This window comes from Pelobates fuscus, chromosome 4 (assembly GCF_036172605.1).
Source record: "Pelobates fuscus isolate aPelFus1 chromosome 4, aPelFus1.pri, whole genome shotgun sequence".
Classification (NCBI taxonomy): domain Eukaryota; kingdom Metazoa; phylum Chordata; class Amphibia; order Anura; family Pelobatidae; genus Pelobates; species Pelobates fuscus.
In genome coordinates, this window is record NC_086320.1 from 73,867,269 (window position 1) to 73,885,438 (window position 18,170).

At 42.4% G+C, this 18,170-nt stretch overlaps 1 protein-coding gene across 1 annotated transcript in view; it reads right to left on the reverse strand.

Moving 5' to 3' along the window:
* ZC2HC1A (zinc finger C2HC-type containing 1A) overlaps positions 1-14,821 on the reverse strand; it is a 75,207-nt gene extending 60,386 nt beyond the window's left edge. The window contains exons 1-2 of the mRNA XM_063450366.1: positions 14,674-14,821; positions 7,712-7,779 (exon numbers count right to left, since the gene is read on the reverse strand). Coding sequence (XP_063306436.1) covers positions 7,712-7,779; positions 14,674-14,689 — 84 coding nt within the window. The 5' untranslated portion in view covers positions 14,690-14,821. The remainder of the gene's footprint in view (positions 1-7,711; positions 7,780-14,673) is intronic.
* Positions 14,822-18,170: the final 3,349 nt, after the last annotated feature.

Below are 18,170 nucleotides of genomic sequence, written 5' to 3' on the forward strand. Positions count from 1 at the left end.
TGGTTGAGATTATTACTAATGAGACCTCACAAGCGCTCAATCTTCTAGCAAAACATAATACCAAGATGAGAACAGCAGTGTACAAAAATAGATTAGCCTTGGATTACCTATTGGCAGTAGAGGGAGGTGTATGTGGGAAGTTTAACCTGAGCAATTGCTGTCTTCAAATAGATGACGAAGGGCAAGCACTAGCTGAGCTTACTAGCCATATGGTTAAACTAGCGCATGTACCTACTCAAGTATGGAAAGGGTACAATCCAAGTAGTTGGTTTGGTAACTGGTATGAGCAGTTTGGAGGGCTTAAGGCATTGGTAGGCGGAGTCCTACTGATTTTAATGTTGTGTCTACTCCTGCCATGTCTTATCCCCTTAGTAGTTAGGTCTGTGCAAAGCCTGATAGAAAATATAGCAGAAAGGAAGGCTGCAGCACAGATAATGGCCATATATAAATATGAGGCTCTAGATCAGGGAGAACCAATGCAGGAAGAGGAGTGTTAAGGGATTCACATCATAGGAAAAGTCTGGTCTGGTTCATGGTAACCTGAGGTGTATGCAAACCAAGGTTAAGTGATGCCTCAAGTAATTGTGAAATATCAAGAGGCATCAAAGGGGGGAATGTGGTGGAATCTCGGTAAAAATAAATTTAGTAGGCCGAGATTACCACGTGGCATATGTACGTGCATATGCTGACGTATCGATCAGTTAGTTGCACGTGGCAAGATACGATCAGTAGTGTACGGAGCATGTGCGAGAATACAGGATATAGTATTCCCCTCCTCCATTGTGCTGGACAGGCCATGCGGTCAAGCAGGAAGTTAATTCTTATTTGTATTGATTGGTCAAGAGAATGTGCGGGTGGAGCTTAATATGGGAGGAGTTATGTGCCTATATAAGGAGCCTGCACTATTGTCCGGGGCTCAGAACTTGTTGTATTTTGGTGACATTAGTCCCTCTGAGTCCCGATCGGTGAACCGAATAAAGAATCTCTTCCTTCCTGAAGAAACCTGTGTCCATCTCTCTGTGCTTGGCTTCCGTCAGTTTCTCCGGTATCAATGTATATTATTGTTGGGTATTTTGTGTTTTGCTGCTTGCCTTGTCCCTGTGAATTGGCTTTTGCAGAATTTTGGGTATGTGTATAGCCAACCACTGAATGATACACAGAGGCAGAAAAATGTAAAAATAAAGTCTTACCATTAAAAAAACATGATGTGCGAAATAATGAATGAAGCACTCTCCGGACGTTTCTGATGTGATTGTTTCCAGAAGGCTGCCTTCATTTATATTTAACATCTAATATTAGATGCATTCAAGACGTACATCAGCATAGCATGCAAAGGTCCATGTGACTTGATTTGAAACAATACACTCTACGATTGGAGATTTAAATTATCCAGTAAATGAGCAAGATTTGCTTAATTTCTTAGCTTTTCTAATTTGTTTTTATTTATATTTATCATATAAATGAGAAAAAAGGCCATAAATGAATGCGAGAAAAAGGTTCACATTAAAGCATACCTCCCAACAGTCTATTTTGGGGCCAAATCCCTCTTGTCCTTCTTTTCTATCCTAAATTTTCCTCTTTTCTTGAAGCTCCATATTGTAATTGTGTCTGAGTGTATAACAGAGCTCCAGATCAACAATAATCCCAGTAGTGAGTCTTTATAGTACAATATATTATTTTAGAAATTAGCGCTTGTTCCAAATTTTAGTTGCATAAATTGTTATTGGTAAGCCATCTAAAAATCTAAGAGCAGCTCACCCCTAGCTAAACCCCCAGTCACACCTCTAAAATTAAAGGGGCACTGTCATGCCGAACTTACCTTTCTTTAATCACTTCCTCTTCTTTCCCTCTGTCAGGATTTGTTCTTAATTTCTTCCTGTCTGCTCTAGTTTTCTTTGAAACACAAGACAAAGTAGGGACTATATGTCTTATGGAGGTTTCCTTAACATGACCATCTATGACCAACGGAGGAGCAAAGTGTGATCCGTTTCCTGCGGTCAGAGAAATTTTCCCACAATTCTTACCTTTCCTCTGTGATCTAGTGATGCTTACTGTCAGTATTCCCGAACATCCTGTCACTTAGACAGAACGCCGGTGAAACTACAGAATTTCATCCTAACAGAATGAGAACAGTTTCGCCATTCGTGTTAGGACGCAATTCGGGAGTTTGTACAGATCAGAATTTCATTCTAATGAATGAAACTCTGATCCTATTCGTGCCGTTTAGTAGATAACTGCCTAATTCCTACAGTATCAGGGAGCTATCTACCAAAAGGCTGAAAGACCTTTCAGCCAAATTTACCAATACTAAGTAAAGATTACTTAGTATTAGTAATTCTGCCCCTACTAGTAAACAGTGAGCAGCCCAAAAACAAAAAACAAAAAAAAAAACCCTCCCCCAGTATCCCCCCTCCTTTGCCGCATGATTGGGGGCTATTAAACTGAAGGGGGGGGGACCTATTGCCCCCCACACCGGCCACCTCCCATGAGCGGCGGGTGGGGGCCCCAAGTTACAATAGAGGGCGTACCTATTGTTCTCCCCCTGGCTCCCACCCCTAAATGGCGGGTGGAGGGACCTATTGTCCTCCCCGCTGCCCCCACCCATGGGGGACGGGTGGGGGTTAAGTGTCACCCCAAGCCCCTAGTCACCCCCCCACCCAAATAAAATTAAATCAATCCCTACCTACCCGCCTCACCCTAAAAATAATGAGGGGAGAGACAATAAAACTAAATACCGGAAAAAATATATATATATATATCAGACTTACCATTAGAAGTCTTCTTTTTTCTAAAACCTTCTTTCTTCAGCCTCAAAAAAGGCCAAATAAAAAAAACATACCGTATATACTCGAGTATAAGCAGAGTTTTTTAGCACATTTTTTTGTGCTAAAAAACCCCGACTCTGCTTATACTCGAGTCAATAGTCTGTATTATGGCAATTTGCATTGCCATAATACAGACTGGGGGAGAGGGGGGCTGGCAGAGCTGTAACTTACCTGTCCTGCAGCTCCTGTCAGCTCTCTCCTCCTCCGCGCCGTCCGTTCAGCACCTCGGTCAGCTCCCAGTGTAAGTCTCGCGAGAGCCGCGGCTCTCGCGAGACTTACACTGTGAGGTGACAGAGGGAGCTGCACGGACGGCGCGGAGGAGGTTGAGAGCTGACAGGAGCTGCAGGACAGGTAAGTACAGCTCTGCCAGCCCCCCTCCCCCCCCCACTGAACTGCCAATGCTGGACCACCAGGGAAGGAGCCCCCCTCCCTGCTATATATCAAGCAGGGAGGGGGGACGAAAAAAATAATAATTAGTAATAATAAAAAAATATATAATTAAATAATAAATAATAATACAAAAATAATAATAATTAAATCAAATAAATAAAAATAATAATAAATAATAAAAAAATAAATTAAAATAATAATAAAAAAAAAAAATTCCCACCCCCCACCAAGGCTCTGCAACACACACGCTGCACTCGTACCCACACGCTGCACTCGTACCCACACGCTGCACTCGTACCCACACGCTGCACTCGTACCCACACGCTGCACTCGTACCCACACGCTGCACTCGTACCCACACGCTGCACTCGTACCCACACGCTGCACTCATACACACACTCACACTGCATTCATACACACACTCACACTGCATTCATACACACACTCACACTGCATTCATACACACACACTGCATTCATACACACACACTGCACTCATACACACACACTGCACTCATACACACACACTGCACTCATACACACACACTGCACTCATACACACACACTGCACTCATACACACACACTGCACTCATACACACACACTGCACTCATACACACACACTGCACTCATACACACACACTGCACTCATACACACACACTGCACTCATACACACACACTGCACTCATACACACACACTGCACTCATACACACACACTGCACTCATACACACACACTGCACTCATACACACACACACACACTGCATTCATTATACACACACTGTAAATACATATTTAATTAATATATTTTTTTTAAGGATCTAATTTTATTTAGAAATTTACCAGTAGCTGCTGCATTTCTCACCCTAGTCTTATACTCGAGTCAATAAGTTTTCCCAGTTTTTTGGGGTAAAATTAGGGACCTCGGCTTATATTCGGGTCGGCTTATACTCGAGTATATACGGTAATACCCGTCAAACTTATCAAATAAATAAAAACGAAATAAAGAGCGAAAAAAAAAAAAAACTGATGCTAAAAATTAATCCATCTTCACTCGGCGAGGGCACGGCGCAGACTGAGCTGAGCAATGCGGGGAAAGGCTTATATATATTCCCACACCCTGCAATTTGACTCAGAGCAATCTGATTGGTTGGCTTGGAATCCAAGACTTCTAATGGGAAGTCTGATTTTTTTTTTCCCCTCAGGTATTTAGTTTCATTGTCTCTCCCCCTTATTATTTTTAGAGTGAAGGAGGCAGGTAGGGATTGATTTAATTTTATTTGGGTGGAGGGGTGACTAGGGGCTTGGGGCCCCTAGTCACGGGAGGAGTGGGGAGGCAAGGGGGGAATTTGTACACTTAGCCCCCCACCCGTTGCCCATGTGTGGGGGCAGGACAATAGTTCCCCCACTTATTGTAATTTAGGGCCCCCACCCGCCTTCAGGGGTGGGCACCGAGGGCAGGACAATAGGTCCCCCCCTTATTGTTATTTAGGGCCCCCACGTGCCGCTCAGGGGTGGGGAGGACCATAGGTCCCCCTCCCTCCCCCATTTTCATTTTGGGCCCCCACCAACTGCTCATAGGTGGGGGCCAGGTGGAGGACAAAAGGTCCCCCACCCCCCCCACTATTTTAATTTAGGGCCCCCATGCACCGCTCATGGGTGTGGGCCGGGGAAGGACTATAGGTCCCCCCTCATTTTTATTTCGGGCCTCCACCCGCCCCTCATAGGTGGGGTCGGGTGGAGGACAATAGGTCCCCCCTACTTTAATTTAGGGCCCCCTGCTGCAGCTCATAAGTGGGGGGCCAAGAGGGACCCTATGTCCCCCGTTTAGTTGACTAGCCCCCACTCGCGGACCACGGGTGGAGGCTCGCTAGTTAATAGAAGCCCCACCATGGGGCCATTTGTTGGAAAGGGGGGGTATTTTTACAACAGTGAGCAGCCACTGGCTGCTCACTATTTAGTAGACATGCCGCTACTCACGACTTCATCTACACACACAAAGATGGCGGTGCCCAGGACAGAAAATAAAGATTAAAAAATAGGTAATATGGGGAGCTTAGGAGCGTTTGGGGATAACAATTATATGTAGTGGAGTCGGAAGGAGAGTTTAAAAAAACAAAACGGGATTCGGCCATTACAGTGCCGCTTTAAAGTGTCCCTCTGAAAAGTTGAGAGGTACGTTAAAGTGATTTAGTAATTCTATGCTTAACCCTTTCGTAACATTAGGGTAAGGCAAACCTTATTATATCATGAATGTCATGGCATCTATCACAAATGGGGATTGAGGCCATAATCAAGTATTAAAGTGTGACAGGGCTGCCAATTGTTACTAAAATTGATACATACACACCTTATATAAAATTACCCACTGCAGAATAAGATTGGTGATAATGCAGACAAACACCATAGAGGTATCTCCAGGAAAATAGTACACTTGGCTGTCCTTGCTATGTTGTTTGGTTTGGGGTTTTTTGTCATGTTTTTTGAGGTTTTTGTTATTTTTAGATCATTTTGTCTCTCCCTCTCAGCTGATCAGAGCTGCAGGCTGTCAGCACGTTTATCTTACACATTATATTTATGCACAACCCCATTGCCAGCTTAAAGTCTTTATTTACCACTTTTTTTTTTCTTAAGTTCTTAACAGTTTTTATTGTTTAAAAATGGTTGTCCTGGCAAAAAAAAAAAAAGAAAAAGAGGAAATGCCAGAATGTGCAGAGAAGCACATGAGCATAACATTGGGCAATTGTGTCACCTCCAAAACCCAGGTGCATTTATACTTATATCTTTTGCACCAAAGTAAACATTTCAAAAGCTTTTACTGGGCTCGGGAAAGGAGCTGTCACTTCCAGAGAAGGAACTACTCCAGTTTAACTCCTTTGTAAAGATATATTTATTGTTTCATATACCAACACTATCTTCTGGATACCAGTCTTCTACATATCCTTGAGCTGGGATTACACTGCTCGATAATTAGAGCTTTCAAAAAGTTCCGTTTCCTGCTACATTTGTGTTTCTATAAGAAAATGTTACTACTTTTGGCACGACTACTTTCTACTTGTTTATATAGCCCTTATACCCTGCAGTGTAAAAACAAAAATGCAGCTTTGTAGAAACTGCAATGCTTCTACTGCAGGGTTAGACACACATCTAAAATGGCTGTCGTCCTAATAGTCTCTAGAGGTGCTTCCCTGTGAGAACCAAGTCAGGCTCGGTTTTAAATCAAATGCTGCTCCTAGACCAGCAATTTGCTACACACGCGAACTAGCCTCCAAATGCTTCCCTGTTCTGAATCATTGGAAAGGGTGAGATCATAAATCTTGATGATCTCAGCCAAGGAGGCAGAGTGGCTGATGTAAGACCTGCATGGCGAGGGAAGAATCTCATTTTTCAAACCCACTTGCTTAGGTAGGGGAACACTGTAGATAAATAGTTAAAAACAACCTACTTAAAATTAAAAAAAAAAAAAGAAACATAATGCAGCAGTATTACGCTGGATACTTAACTGTTTCCTTCCTTTTTCGTCGACGATCACATTTCTTTTTTCCAGCTTTTATTCCATGCATTAACGCTTTATATTAAATGCTTGAAGTGGTTACAAATCCATTATTTCAATTGCTATTCCCATTAACGCCTCTTCTGCTCACCCAGCCTGGAGATGGCCCGCGAGAACCTCAGTGCCTAGCAACCAAGTACAGTTTCATCCACTAAACATGCGTTTTACTGTCTACTGACTTTCTAGGGAACTTGTGATGTTGGCAGAGGCGTGGCTAGGTTCCAGGAACACCTGAGGTTTAAACACAAAGGAAAGCTTGACGATTCCTATACTAACAGAGGTGTGGGAATTCAATGCAGTTCTGCTATAATACCCAGGTCCCCCTACGTAACCTGGAAGAGATCTATACTATTGATCTTTCTTAGATGGCAGAAGCAGTGTCAAATGTAAAAAAAATATATATATATATATATATATATATAAATATATTATATTATTTATTATATTAATATTCTCCCGTCCCCTACATCAACTGTAGATATCCAGGACTTCAGCCCCTAAAGTCAATGCCAATAGATGTGGGCACCCATAAACCCATTATATAGAGTACAATGGATTTACCATTATTACAGTTTTACACTATCCTGCATTATTATTTATATTATTTTTTTTCACAAATGAATTGAAAGTATTGTACTTGTCACTTCACATTGCGCACTTTGCTACATAAAATATGTGATTATTTGGGAACAGACATTTATATAGTTCAATATAAATTTTATACTTTGACATTGCTGTGGAAGCTGCTTCTATAAAATCAGAAATTGCCTTTTTTCCCAGTTAATATACTTTTATTATTATTTATATTCAATGTATCAAACTATTTTAAATCAAATTTACAGACAGCAAAACCAAAATAAACAATCCTCTTGAACTGATGTAATGGAAGTGAAATGACATTGTGGACGGTTTGACATCTTGTCTAGTAACGCAGCAATACTCACCAAGGTAGCAGGAAAGAACGTTCTACCACAAATCTTACACGGTCTGAGTTCTTCACTTGACAAGTTTTCTACAAAAATAGACAGTCAAACAACATTTGTTGAAATACAGCCTTTAAACATGTAATGTGCACACTATATATTTAAGTAATATATTTCCTATCTATATCAGGGATAAATATTACTCGCCCTGTAGCCATTGGGGAGTTGAAATTCAACCCTGATAAGTGTGCCATTAGCAGACCAGCAATGGTCATCAGAGCCGCGTGAAATGTTAGACTGTCAAAAGTGGCAATAAAGAGTTCTTCCAACAATCATAATTCTACCATCGCTGCAGTGGTCATGATGGTAGGAGTAACCTAGTACCATTCCCTGGTTAACGGGGCACACCATTTTACAATGGTTTAACTGCTAACCCGACTTAATGCCGAGTGCCGGATCTTCTCTGCTGCAGGATTTCAACAACTTACACCACTGAGAGTGCCAGAGCGTCAAAACCGACAGACATCTATCCAGCAGTCACCAGCCAACACAGGTACTAGCGCAGCGAGAACTTCCAACAATGCAACGGTCTGTAAACCTCCAATACACACACTGAAAGATTACCCTCTCCTTGTTGTTGTGCTATTCTTTTTGGTTCTTACGAATAAACATAAGCACCCAAACCACTTAAACTCAGTAAAGTGGTCTCGATGCAGTGCCCCAGTTTTGTTTCCACAATGTAGAACATCTGGAGATGCGGCAAGGTTTTACATTGCTGAGCTAAACAGCTCCTAAACACATCTGATGCTCTCAGGCATGAATGAGGGGCAAGCTCAGCAGGTCACCTTGACAGAGATTAGATGGTGCTTTCACATCTAGAACGGAGTCAAACGCAGTTCTTGATGCTCCACATTCTCCCACATTGTGTTGTATGGCAGTCATCGGTTAATGACTGAGCATGCATAAATGTACCAATTATGGTTTCATGGGGCAGTAAAGTAACCAAAAACACAGAACTATAGCAGAGAAACATTTTTCACTTCGCTCCACTACTTTATTTCCCAACTAAATGCTGCAATAGTATTTACTGGGGTAATTGTCTCTGAAAATGACAATTCTGCTTAAAGCCATATAGAAACTCTGGTGTCTTTAATGTGAAACATTAATGTCTTTAATGTGAAACACTAAAGGGCAAGTATGGGTTTATCTAAAACCAGTCTTAAAAACTTGGCCAGATGACAGTTTATCCTATCATCATACTATATAGTAAGTACCTATTTAGAATACTTGTTATCTCATTAAACTGTGGCCAGTGATTTGTAATATAAATGTAAGTATTATTAAATTGATTAGATTTATGAGAGTTTTTATCAAGAAGATTTTCTTAATTAGTAAGAAGTGCTTGTGTAAATTCCGTTCTTAGATGTGTCCTTTCAAATAAGCTCATTAATAAAATCATCAACAGGAACAGTTCCTGTGAATAGCTAATAACTGTCCAGTAAAGATGACTCATATCATATAAGGAGAATAGCAAGAAGACGTAATAGCCACTACATTACTTGTAGTATAGCATTTTATCAATACTGGTACTTATATGACAGGTCTCACAACTTTGCCGATTTTGGCGACACAGACCTTATTTTAGAGACACGTCGTGCTATCCTGATTATATGGTCTCCAGGCAGCACAGCACAGCACAGCACAGCAAAACAGAATCATTAGACATGCTTGCACTGCGCGGTGGGCACTGGGACCATGCAGGCAGTGTTTCAAGAACACTGTATGCTTGGTCTTCTATGTTGGGGGCAGGACAGAAAGGTTGTCAGGCAGTCTGGCATGCTTAACACCAGGCTGACACACCCTTTAGTGGGTGGGCCCACTTACCGGCCATTGCCGGTGACACAGGTTGATGCCCCCCGCCGTGATTCCATACCTCCTGCTGTTGAGAGGTATAATGTTTTTTTTTTTTTTAATTGAACCCCTTAGTGACCAGGGCTGTTTTTATATTTCTGCGGTGTTTGTGTTTAGCTGTAATTTTTCTCTTACTTATTTACTGTACCCACACATATTATATACAGATTTTCTCGCCAATAAATGGCTTTCTAAAGATACCATTATTTTCATCATATCATATAATTTACTATAAAAACATTTTTATAAAATATGATTAAATGAAAAAAAACAAAAAAAAAACTTTTTATAACTTTGACCCTCAAAATCTGTTATGCATCTACAACCGCCAAAAAACACCCATGCTAAATAGTTTCTAAATTTTGTCCTGAGTTTAGAAATAACATGGTTTTTTTTTTCTCCAAAATTAACAAACGTTACATTGTAACACCCCCAATATGTGTTCAGCAACATTCCAGAGTACAGTGATACCACCTATGCACATGTTTGTTTGGGTTGTTTGGGTGGTGCAATGCCAAACTTCTGACATGTGTTCATATTTGATATATCTTCTTTGCGGTGGCCTTTTTACATATCCCAATTTATTCTATTTTCTTGCTATGAACATGCATATATTGAAAAGTTGACACCTCAAAGTATTGTATATGGAGTGTTTTGATACCTTTGATGCAACCGTTTTAGCCCCAAAAATTGGAGAAAATGTGAGGTGGTAATTTTTTAATTTTCATTTTTACACACACATTTGTGTGTGATTTAGGGGAGCCTGTTGAAGGTTATTGCAAGAAAATACTCCAGGTTGTTTTGTGAAACGCCTCCTGAGTACACTCATGCCCCCATGCATAGGTTGAACTTGATCGTAAAAATAGTCTGGCGTAGTAAAATTAAAATAAAAAAAAATAAAAAAATAAAAAAAACCTCAGTAACAGCAAACGTTACCAAAAAAAAAAAAAAAAGAAAAAAAAAAAAAAAAAAAAATGAACGGCAAATGTAAAAAGATTTAAAAAAATGGACCAGTGTGTGATATCGTTTGAAGCAGTCCCCAATGCAGAGTCCAGGCTGTCCAGGGCAATCAAGACCGTAAAAGATTGTGTCCTTTCTCTGCCCCCTCTTGAAACAGACTCTGCATCTTTTCTGAGGATTCTGTTTGTCGCAGTAGGGGGGGGGGGGGGTTTAAAAATAAAGTGGGTAGCCCCAACTCTGCTCTCTCCCCTCATCGCCTGGGGAGCTTGTGCATCTTGGTACAAAATGATCTGGAGCTGAAACTGTAAAAAAGTCAGTTTAATTCCAGGGTTTGCTTTTTTGAACAACAAAAATGCATTGTGGGTTGCAATCTGCATTAAAGGACCACATTGGTGCCAGGAAAACAAACTAATTCCCTGGCACTATAGTGTTAAAAGGTCCACCCACCCCTCAGGTCTCCCTCCCGCCGGGCTCAAGGGGTTAAACACTTATCTTTCTCCAGCGCCGGGCTCCCTCGGTGCAGGGGACTCTCCTCGCTCTTCCAACATCATCCACCGCATGCGCGACAAGAGCCGCGCGCATTCAATCAGTCCATAGGAAAGCAATTCTTAATGCTTTCCTATGGACGGCAGCGTCTTCTCACTGTGAAAATCACAGTGAGAACCGCCTCTAGCGGCTGTCAATGAGACAGCCACTAGAGGCTGGATTAACCCTAATGTAAACATAGCAGTCTCCCTGAAACTGCTATGTTTACAGCTGCAGGGTTAACCCTAGATGGACCTGGCACCGAGACCACTTCATTGAGCTGAAGTTGTCTGGGTACCTATAGTGGTCCTTTAAGTAAATTGCAACCTTTTTGTACCAGGCCCTCGTCTTCCGTATAAGTAGGTAGGGCTGCATCAGCTGATCTGCCAGATCAACCCCACCCATATGCCGGTTATAGGCCTTGATGCACACTGGCTTCCTTGTGCTCTCAGCTCTGCCACGTACAGAGACCTCCACAGTCCTCTCAGTTTGGATGGTGGTAAGAAGGTACACATCCTTCTTGTCTCTGTACTTAACTGCCAACAGCTCCTCTTGGTGCAGAGATGAGGTCTCCCCCCTTTGTAGCCGGGTGCGTGCAAGTTGTCCTGGGAAACCAGCGCGGTTCTTTCTGATTGTACCACAAGCTACTGTATCAAAACAATATATCAGCTTGAACAAAGAACAGTTGTATAAAAAATGTCTATATACAAGTGGTACCCTTTGTTCTTCAGGGGGAATATCGGGTCCTAGACAATCTTGCAACTGGTTCCCATATGTTCTAGGCAACCTGGAGGGTCAAGGTGGGTATTGTTTCCCTTGTACACCCGGAAAGCCTGAGTATACCCAGTCTCACTCTCACAGAGCTTATACACCTTTACACCATACCTAGAGCGCTTGGAAGGAATATACTGACATCAAATGGTAGGTCATTTTGATTTACTTACAGGTGTTCACTTTTATAGTCTCCCCCTCACTATTTTTAGCGTGAGGGGGGTAGGTAGGGCTTTATTTTTTGGGTGGGGGGTGACTAGTGGCTTGGGGACCCATAGTTACCCCTGTGGGGGGGTGGGTGCAGTATTTTTACATTTAGCCCCCCACCTGTCGCCCATGGGTGAAATACAGATCGCCAGGCGTAGAAACACTAAATCCAGTAATAAAACAAAAACAAAAAATAGAATGCCACTGCAAGCACTCAAAATCCACAGGAGGTTTAATGCTCACAAAACAAAAGGTAACAAACAGGGGGAAAAGTCATATAGAAGTGTGTTCAGACGTTCGGTTCAAATTCTTAACATGTTGTTCTTGCAGACTTTCTTGAAAAGGGAACAATAATAAACTTTGAACGTTACAATGAAACTCTTACTGCATTAAAAAGTTGAATCAAAAAAGGATTGGAAAGAGAAATGAAACACTTCTTCTACACGACAACGCCAGACCTCACAAGTGCAGCAACAAAATATGCAATTCAAAGCCTGGACTTTTCAGTGCTGGTGCATCCATCGTATAGCCAGTACCTGGCTCAGAGCAATTTCCACCTGTTCCCAAAACTAAAAGAACACTTTTTTTTTTTTTTTTTTTAAAGGACAGATTTTCAAAACTAGTGCAGCATTGGAAGTGTTGTGATATTGTAGAAAATTATACAGCTTGAAAATAAATGATGAAGGTATATTTCATTTTTTTTTTTTTTTATTAAAATATCTTTTCCCATTCATTTTCTATTTTAAGTAGAGGCAAAATGAATCATACAATTATACAAATCATCACTCCCACACATATATTAATTGACACATAAATATGTATACATTCATAAAACACACACACACAAGTTTATTCACCCAATCCTCTCCTGGCTGCTCACCTTTAATCCAGCTGAAGTGGTGAAGGACATGGGAGGATAGCTGTTTTGTCCCGACACCTAGTGGGGAATCAGGCTCTCTCTGCATGATGGTGATGCAAAAGGCTTTCCCCACTGCATTTGCAGCACCAGAATGATCACTTTCTCCAGGTACTTTCACTCTGGATGCAAAAGATGTCCCAGCACTAACATCACACACACACACACACACACACACACACACACAGAGAGAGCCCATTCCACCACTATCGAACTTTAAAAATATGGATTTGATCCACAAATATAACATGGTGTCTATTTACAGCATTATCTTTTATAGCTGTACTATCCAAAGGCTTTGAAAAATGTGCTAATATATGCAGGTCTTTTCCAATGCAATTTAAATGCGTGGCTTCCTCAATATGTAGATTAATTAACTCTTACAGCGTTGTATGCACACCGCATGCGCATACCCCAAATAGGATCTTCAAGTGACTAAAATATCTGCTTACTCTTCACTCCTATGCTAAAGAAGGTGACCTACACAGGAGGATTCTCAGCTGTTGGCCTAGGATGTTTGCTGTGATTAGAGGAGGTGTATCCAGGGTCCCTTAACAAAATGCAGGCATGAGGGCTATAGTTCATAGAATGGAAACTGCAATGCTGCCACCCCAGAATCTACATATGAAAAGAAATATCAAAGTCTACACATTGTGGTAGGTGGGCAGGTATCCATTTCACTCCATTTACAAAAAGAGTAAAGCGCATACAAACAAAATTAAAAAATAAATAAAAGGTAGATTTAGAACAGCTGGGAATCTACCTCTTCAGCCACCCATGATGTATTAAAGAATAAGGCTTAGAATTTGGGGCTCCCTCTAATACAAGCTGGGGATCTACCTCTTCAGACCACACATGATGTATTAACAAATAATGAGACTCAGAGGTTGGGTTTCCCCTTTAATACAAGTTGTGGATCTACCTCTTCAGACCACCCATGATGTAGTTATACAGAATAAGACTCAGATGTTGGGGATCCCTCTAATACAAGCTGGGGGACTACCCCTTCAGCTTCCCATCATATATTAAAGAATGAGACTCAGATGTTGGGGCTCCCTCTAATACAAGCTGTGGATCTACCTCTGCAGACCACCCATTTTGTATTTATACGGAATAAGACTCAGAGGTTGGGGCTCCCTCTAGTACAAGCTGGGGGTCTACCTCTCTAGCCACCCATGATGCATTTACAGAGAGTGAGACTGAGAGGTTGGGGATCCCTCTAATACAAGCATTGCAAATATAATTCTTTATACAGAATAAGGCTGTAGCAGTTGGGGCTCTCTCCAGTACATCATCAGGGCTCCTCCCTTTTCCTGCTAGCACAAAGCACAGCTGGCATACAGAGGCTGGAGGAGAGAATAGCCCTGCATTACATGGCACAACAGCTACACTTTAGACTACACATCCCATGATGCTCCTCAGCAAGCAATGGCTCAGCGACATGGTAAAGGCAATGCCAGTCACCCTAAAGCATGCTGGGAGTTGTAGTCCCAGAGCAGCTAGGTTCTGTCTAGCTTTAGTACACCCCCTCTGTAGCCAAGGAATGGATCATGTGAAGACTATCTATCCCTCTGTGAATCCTCCATGCTTTGTCTATGGCAAGCAATAGCTCTATCATACTAATCCCAGCAGCCATTGTATGTCACTGCACGGTGCTATCTCGCCCTGTCAGTGTCTGGAAGCCCCTCCTTACCTTCCAGTTCCTCCATGTTTGCTGCCCCCCTTGATGAGTGCTGAGCCTCCGTACAAGCCTCACACAGACCTGCTGCCACGGCAACCGTGACCACGCCCCCCGCTCCCAACCACCTGGAACGGGATTGGCTGCGCTGTGTGATGGACGGGAGGGGGAAACCAAAACGTTGCGAAGCCGCTGCTCATCCGCCAGTTAAGAGGCGTGGCCAGGGAGCTTTATAGACGAACCGGGTGACCGTCTACGTGGTCACGTGATGATGTGGGCGTGTCCCGAAGTGGAACTAATTTAGAATGTCAGCGAGCTAATGCGGAAAGTATCCGGGCTGGAAGCAGTGGGCGTGGCTCTGTGCGCTGCTGTCACAGGACAGTGAGAGAGAGTGCGCGTGCGCGTAGGCTGTCCTATCAGATTAAATGCTCAGGATTTCTCTGTTACTAGGGCAACCACCAGGCTTCCTAGACACATGTCACTTACATACAGGGTGACCAGATTTTGAAAATAAAAAAACGGAACACCCATTAGCGATAAAAAATAAAAATAAAAAAAAAATTAACGTTCACATTAACGTATTCCTGGCCAGAAGTGGCCAAGTCCTCGTACTCAAATCAGTGTCTTTTCATTTACATTTGGTAGGAGCGTGATCAGAGCACACACATACCCTAGACCAGGGCCATCTTAACAGCATAATAACCCCCCGGGGAAAGCTTATATTAATTGGTACCAAATAGAAATACAAACACACAGACTGCTGAATACACAAAGACTGTTACACACAGACTGCTTAATACACAAAGACTGTTACACACAGACTGCTTAATACACAAAGACTGTTACACACAGACTGCTAAATACACACACACAGACTGCTGAATACACAAAGACTGTTACACACAGACTGCTAAATACACACACACACAGACTGCTGAATACACAAAGACTGTTACACACAGACTGCTAAATACACACACACAGACTGCTGAATACACAAAGACTGTTACACACAGACTGCTAAATACACACACACACAGACTGCTGAATACACAAAGACTGTTACACACAGACTGCTTAATACACAAAGACTGTTACACACAGACTGCTTAATACACAAAGACTGTTACACACAGACTGCTTAATACACAAAGACTGTTACACACAGACTGCTAAATACACACACACAGACTGCTGAATACACAAAGACTGTTACACACAGACTGCTAAATACACACACACACAGACTGCTGAATACACAAAGACTGTTACACACAGACTGCTAAATACACACACACAGACTGCTGAATACACAAAGACTGTTACACACAGACTGCTAAATACACACACACACAGACTGCTGAATACACAAAGACTGTTACACACAGACTGCTTAATACACAAAGACTGTTACACACAGACTGCTAAATACAAACACACAGACTGCTGAATACACAAAGACTGTTACACACAGACTGCTAAATACACACACACAGAGACTGCTGAATACACAAAGACTGTTACACACAGACTGCTGAATACACAAAGACTGTTACACACAGACTGCTGAATACACAAAGACTGTTACACACAGACTGCTTAATACACAAAGACTGTTACACACAGACTGCTAAATACACACACACAGACTGCTGAATACACAAAGACTGTTACACACAGACTGCTGAATACACACACACAGACTGCTGAATACACACACACACACACACACAGACTGCTGAATACACACACACAGATTGCTGAATACACACACAGACTGCTGAATACACACAAAGACAAATTGCAGTGAGGGGTGCAGTGTGTAGCATACAGTGTGTGTGTGTGGGGGGGGGGTGCTGTGTGTGTTTGTGTGGAGGGGGTGGTGCATGTGTGGGGGGGATTCAGTTTTATTTTTAACTAATAACTAATTTATATTACCCTGCACCCCCCTCACATCTTCTTACCTTTGGCCAGGGAGGTGAAAGACTTTTGAATCCCTGGTGGTCCAGTAGTGGCGTGTGCAGTTCAGCCTGTAGCTCCTCTGGCTGCAGGCTGACTACTCTCTCCTCCCGCGAGTACAGTGTAGTGTCGAAGTGCTGCCATGGTTACACGCAGCAACGCTCCAACCTGCCTGCTCGTTGGAGGAGCGTGTTGCCTCTCAGGCCCAGGTCCATATTTTCCTCTGCAGTTGCAAACTGCCTTGGGGCCGGTAAGGAACATCTTTGATCTTCCCACCGCCTGAGAAGGCAGATAGCAGAGTTTGCTTTGGATGAATCCGGCAGGGGAGATGAAATGATCTTGCTTACATAATAAATATATATGGTCATTTGAGCTGAAGTGGTCTTGGTGCTTATAGTGTCCCTTAATGATGCTGCCAGAGATTGTTACACCTCTTACAGCGCTGGTCTTTAACTCTTTCTGTGTAGCGTTTCATTGAGAAATGCTGCATATTCAAACTACCACCACCATAACTACTTCAACTCATATTCCAAAAGGATAAAGAGGTCCTGGTGGAGTAACCCTTTAATTATCACAGTGACAAAGTGAAATATTTTAACCCTTTGAGTGCCATATATGTGCCCAGTTCCCTGTTTAATATGATAATGATTTTTTTTTTGAAAGACAGGTTAAACTGGATTTATTCACTAAAACATACTTTAGGATTGTCAGATTATAATTGATTTATTCACTGCTTTAGGTTATATAAAAATCTAGTCTTGGAATCCAAAATTAGGTCTTACTGAATATTTCCCTTTTTAATGTCATTTTAAAAGTTGCTTATTCACTAAATAATACTTTTTGGATTGTCAAAGATACATAGTTTAGTGAATGACACACAGACACACTTTTACAGGCATACTGACACACGCAGGCATACTGGCTGACACACACATACACAGACAAACTGGCACACACACAGAGACATACTTGCACACACCCAGACAGACATACTGACACACACACACACACAGATATACTGACACACACACACACACACACACAGGCATACTGACACAGACATACGGACACATACACAGACATATTAACACACACACAGACATACTGACACACATAGACATACTCACACACAAACCTTACACTTCTAAAGCCAGTAGACAGGGTCTGAGTAAGGTGACTGGGCTGTATTGGGGGCTAGGGGCTGTAGTGGGGAATATGAGCTGTAAATGGGGGTTAGGAAATGTAGTGGGGGGATAGGGGCTGAAGTAGGTTGTGGAAATTTGGGAAAGGGGGTGTGGGTAATATAGGTTGCAATTAGGTAAGAGGAACTGTAGTGGGGATGTTATGGGGGCTGTGGTGGGGCGGGGGGGGGGGCAGTGACACACACAGAGGGGCTGGGGAAGGTGACAATTACACACACCGAGGGGCTGGGGAAGGGGACAATGACACACACTGAGGAGTTGAAAAGGGGACAATGACACACAGAGGGACTTGGGAAGAGGACAGTGACACACACAGCAGAGCTGGGGAAGGAGATAATGACACACAAAGGT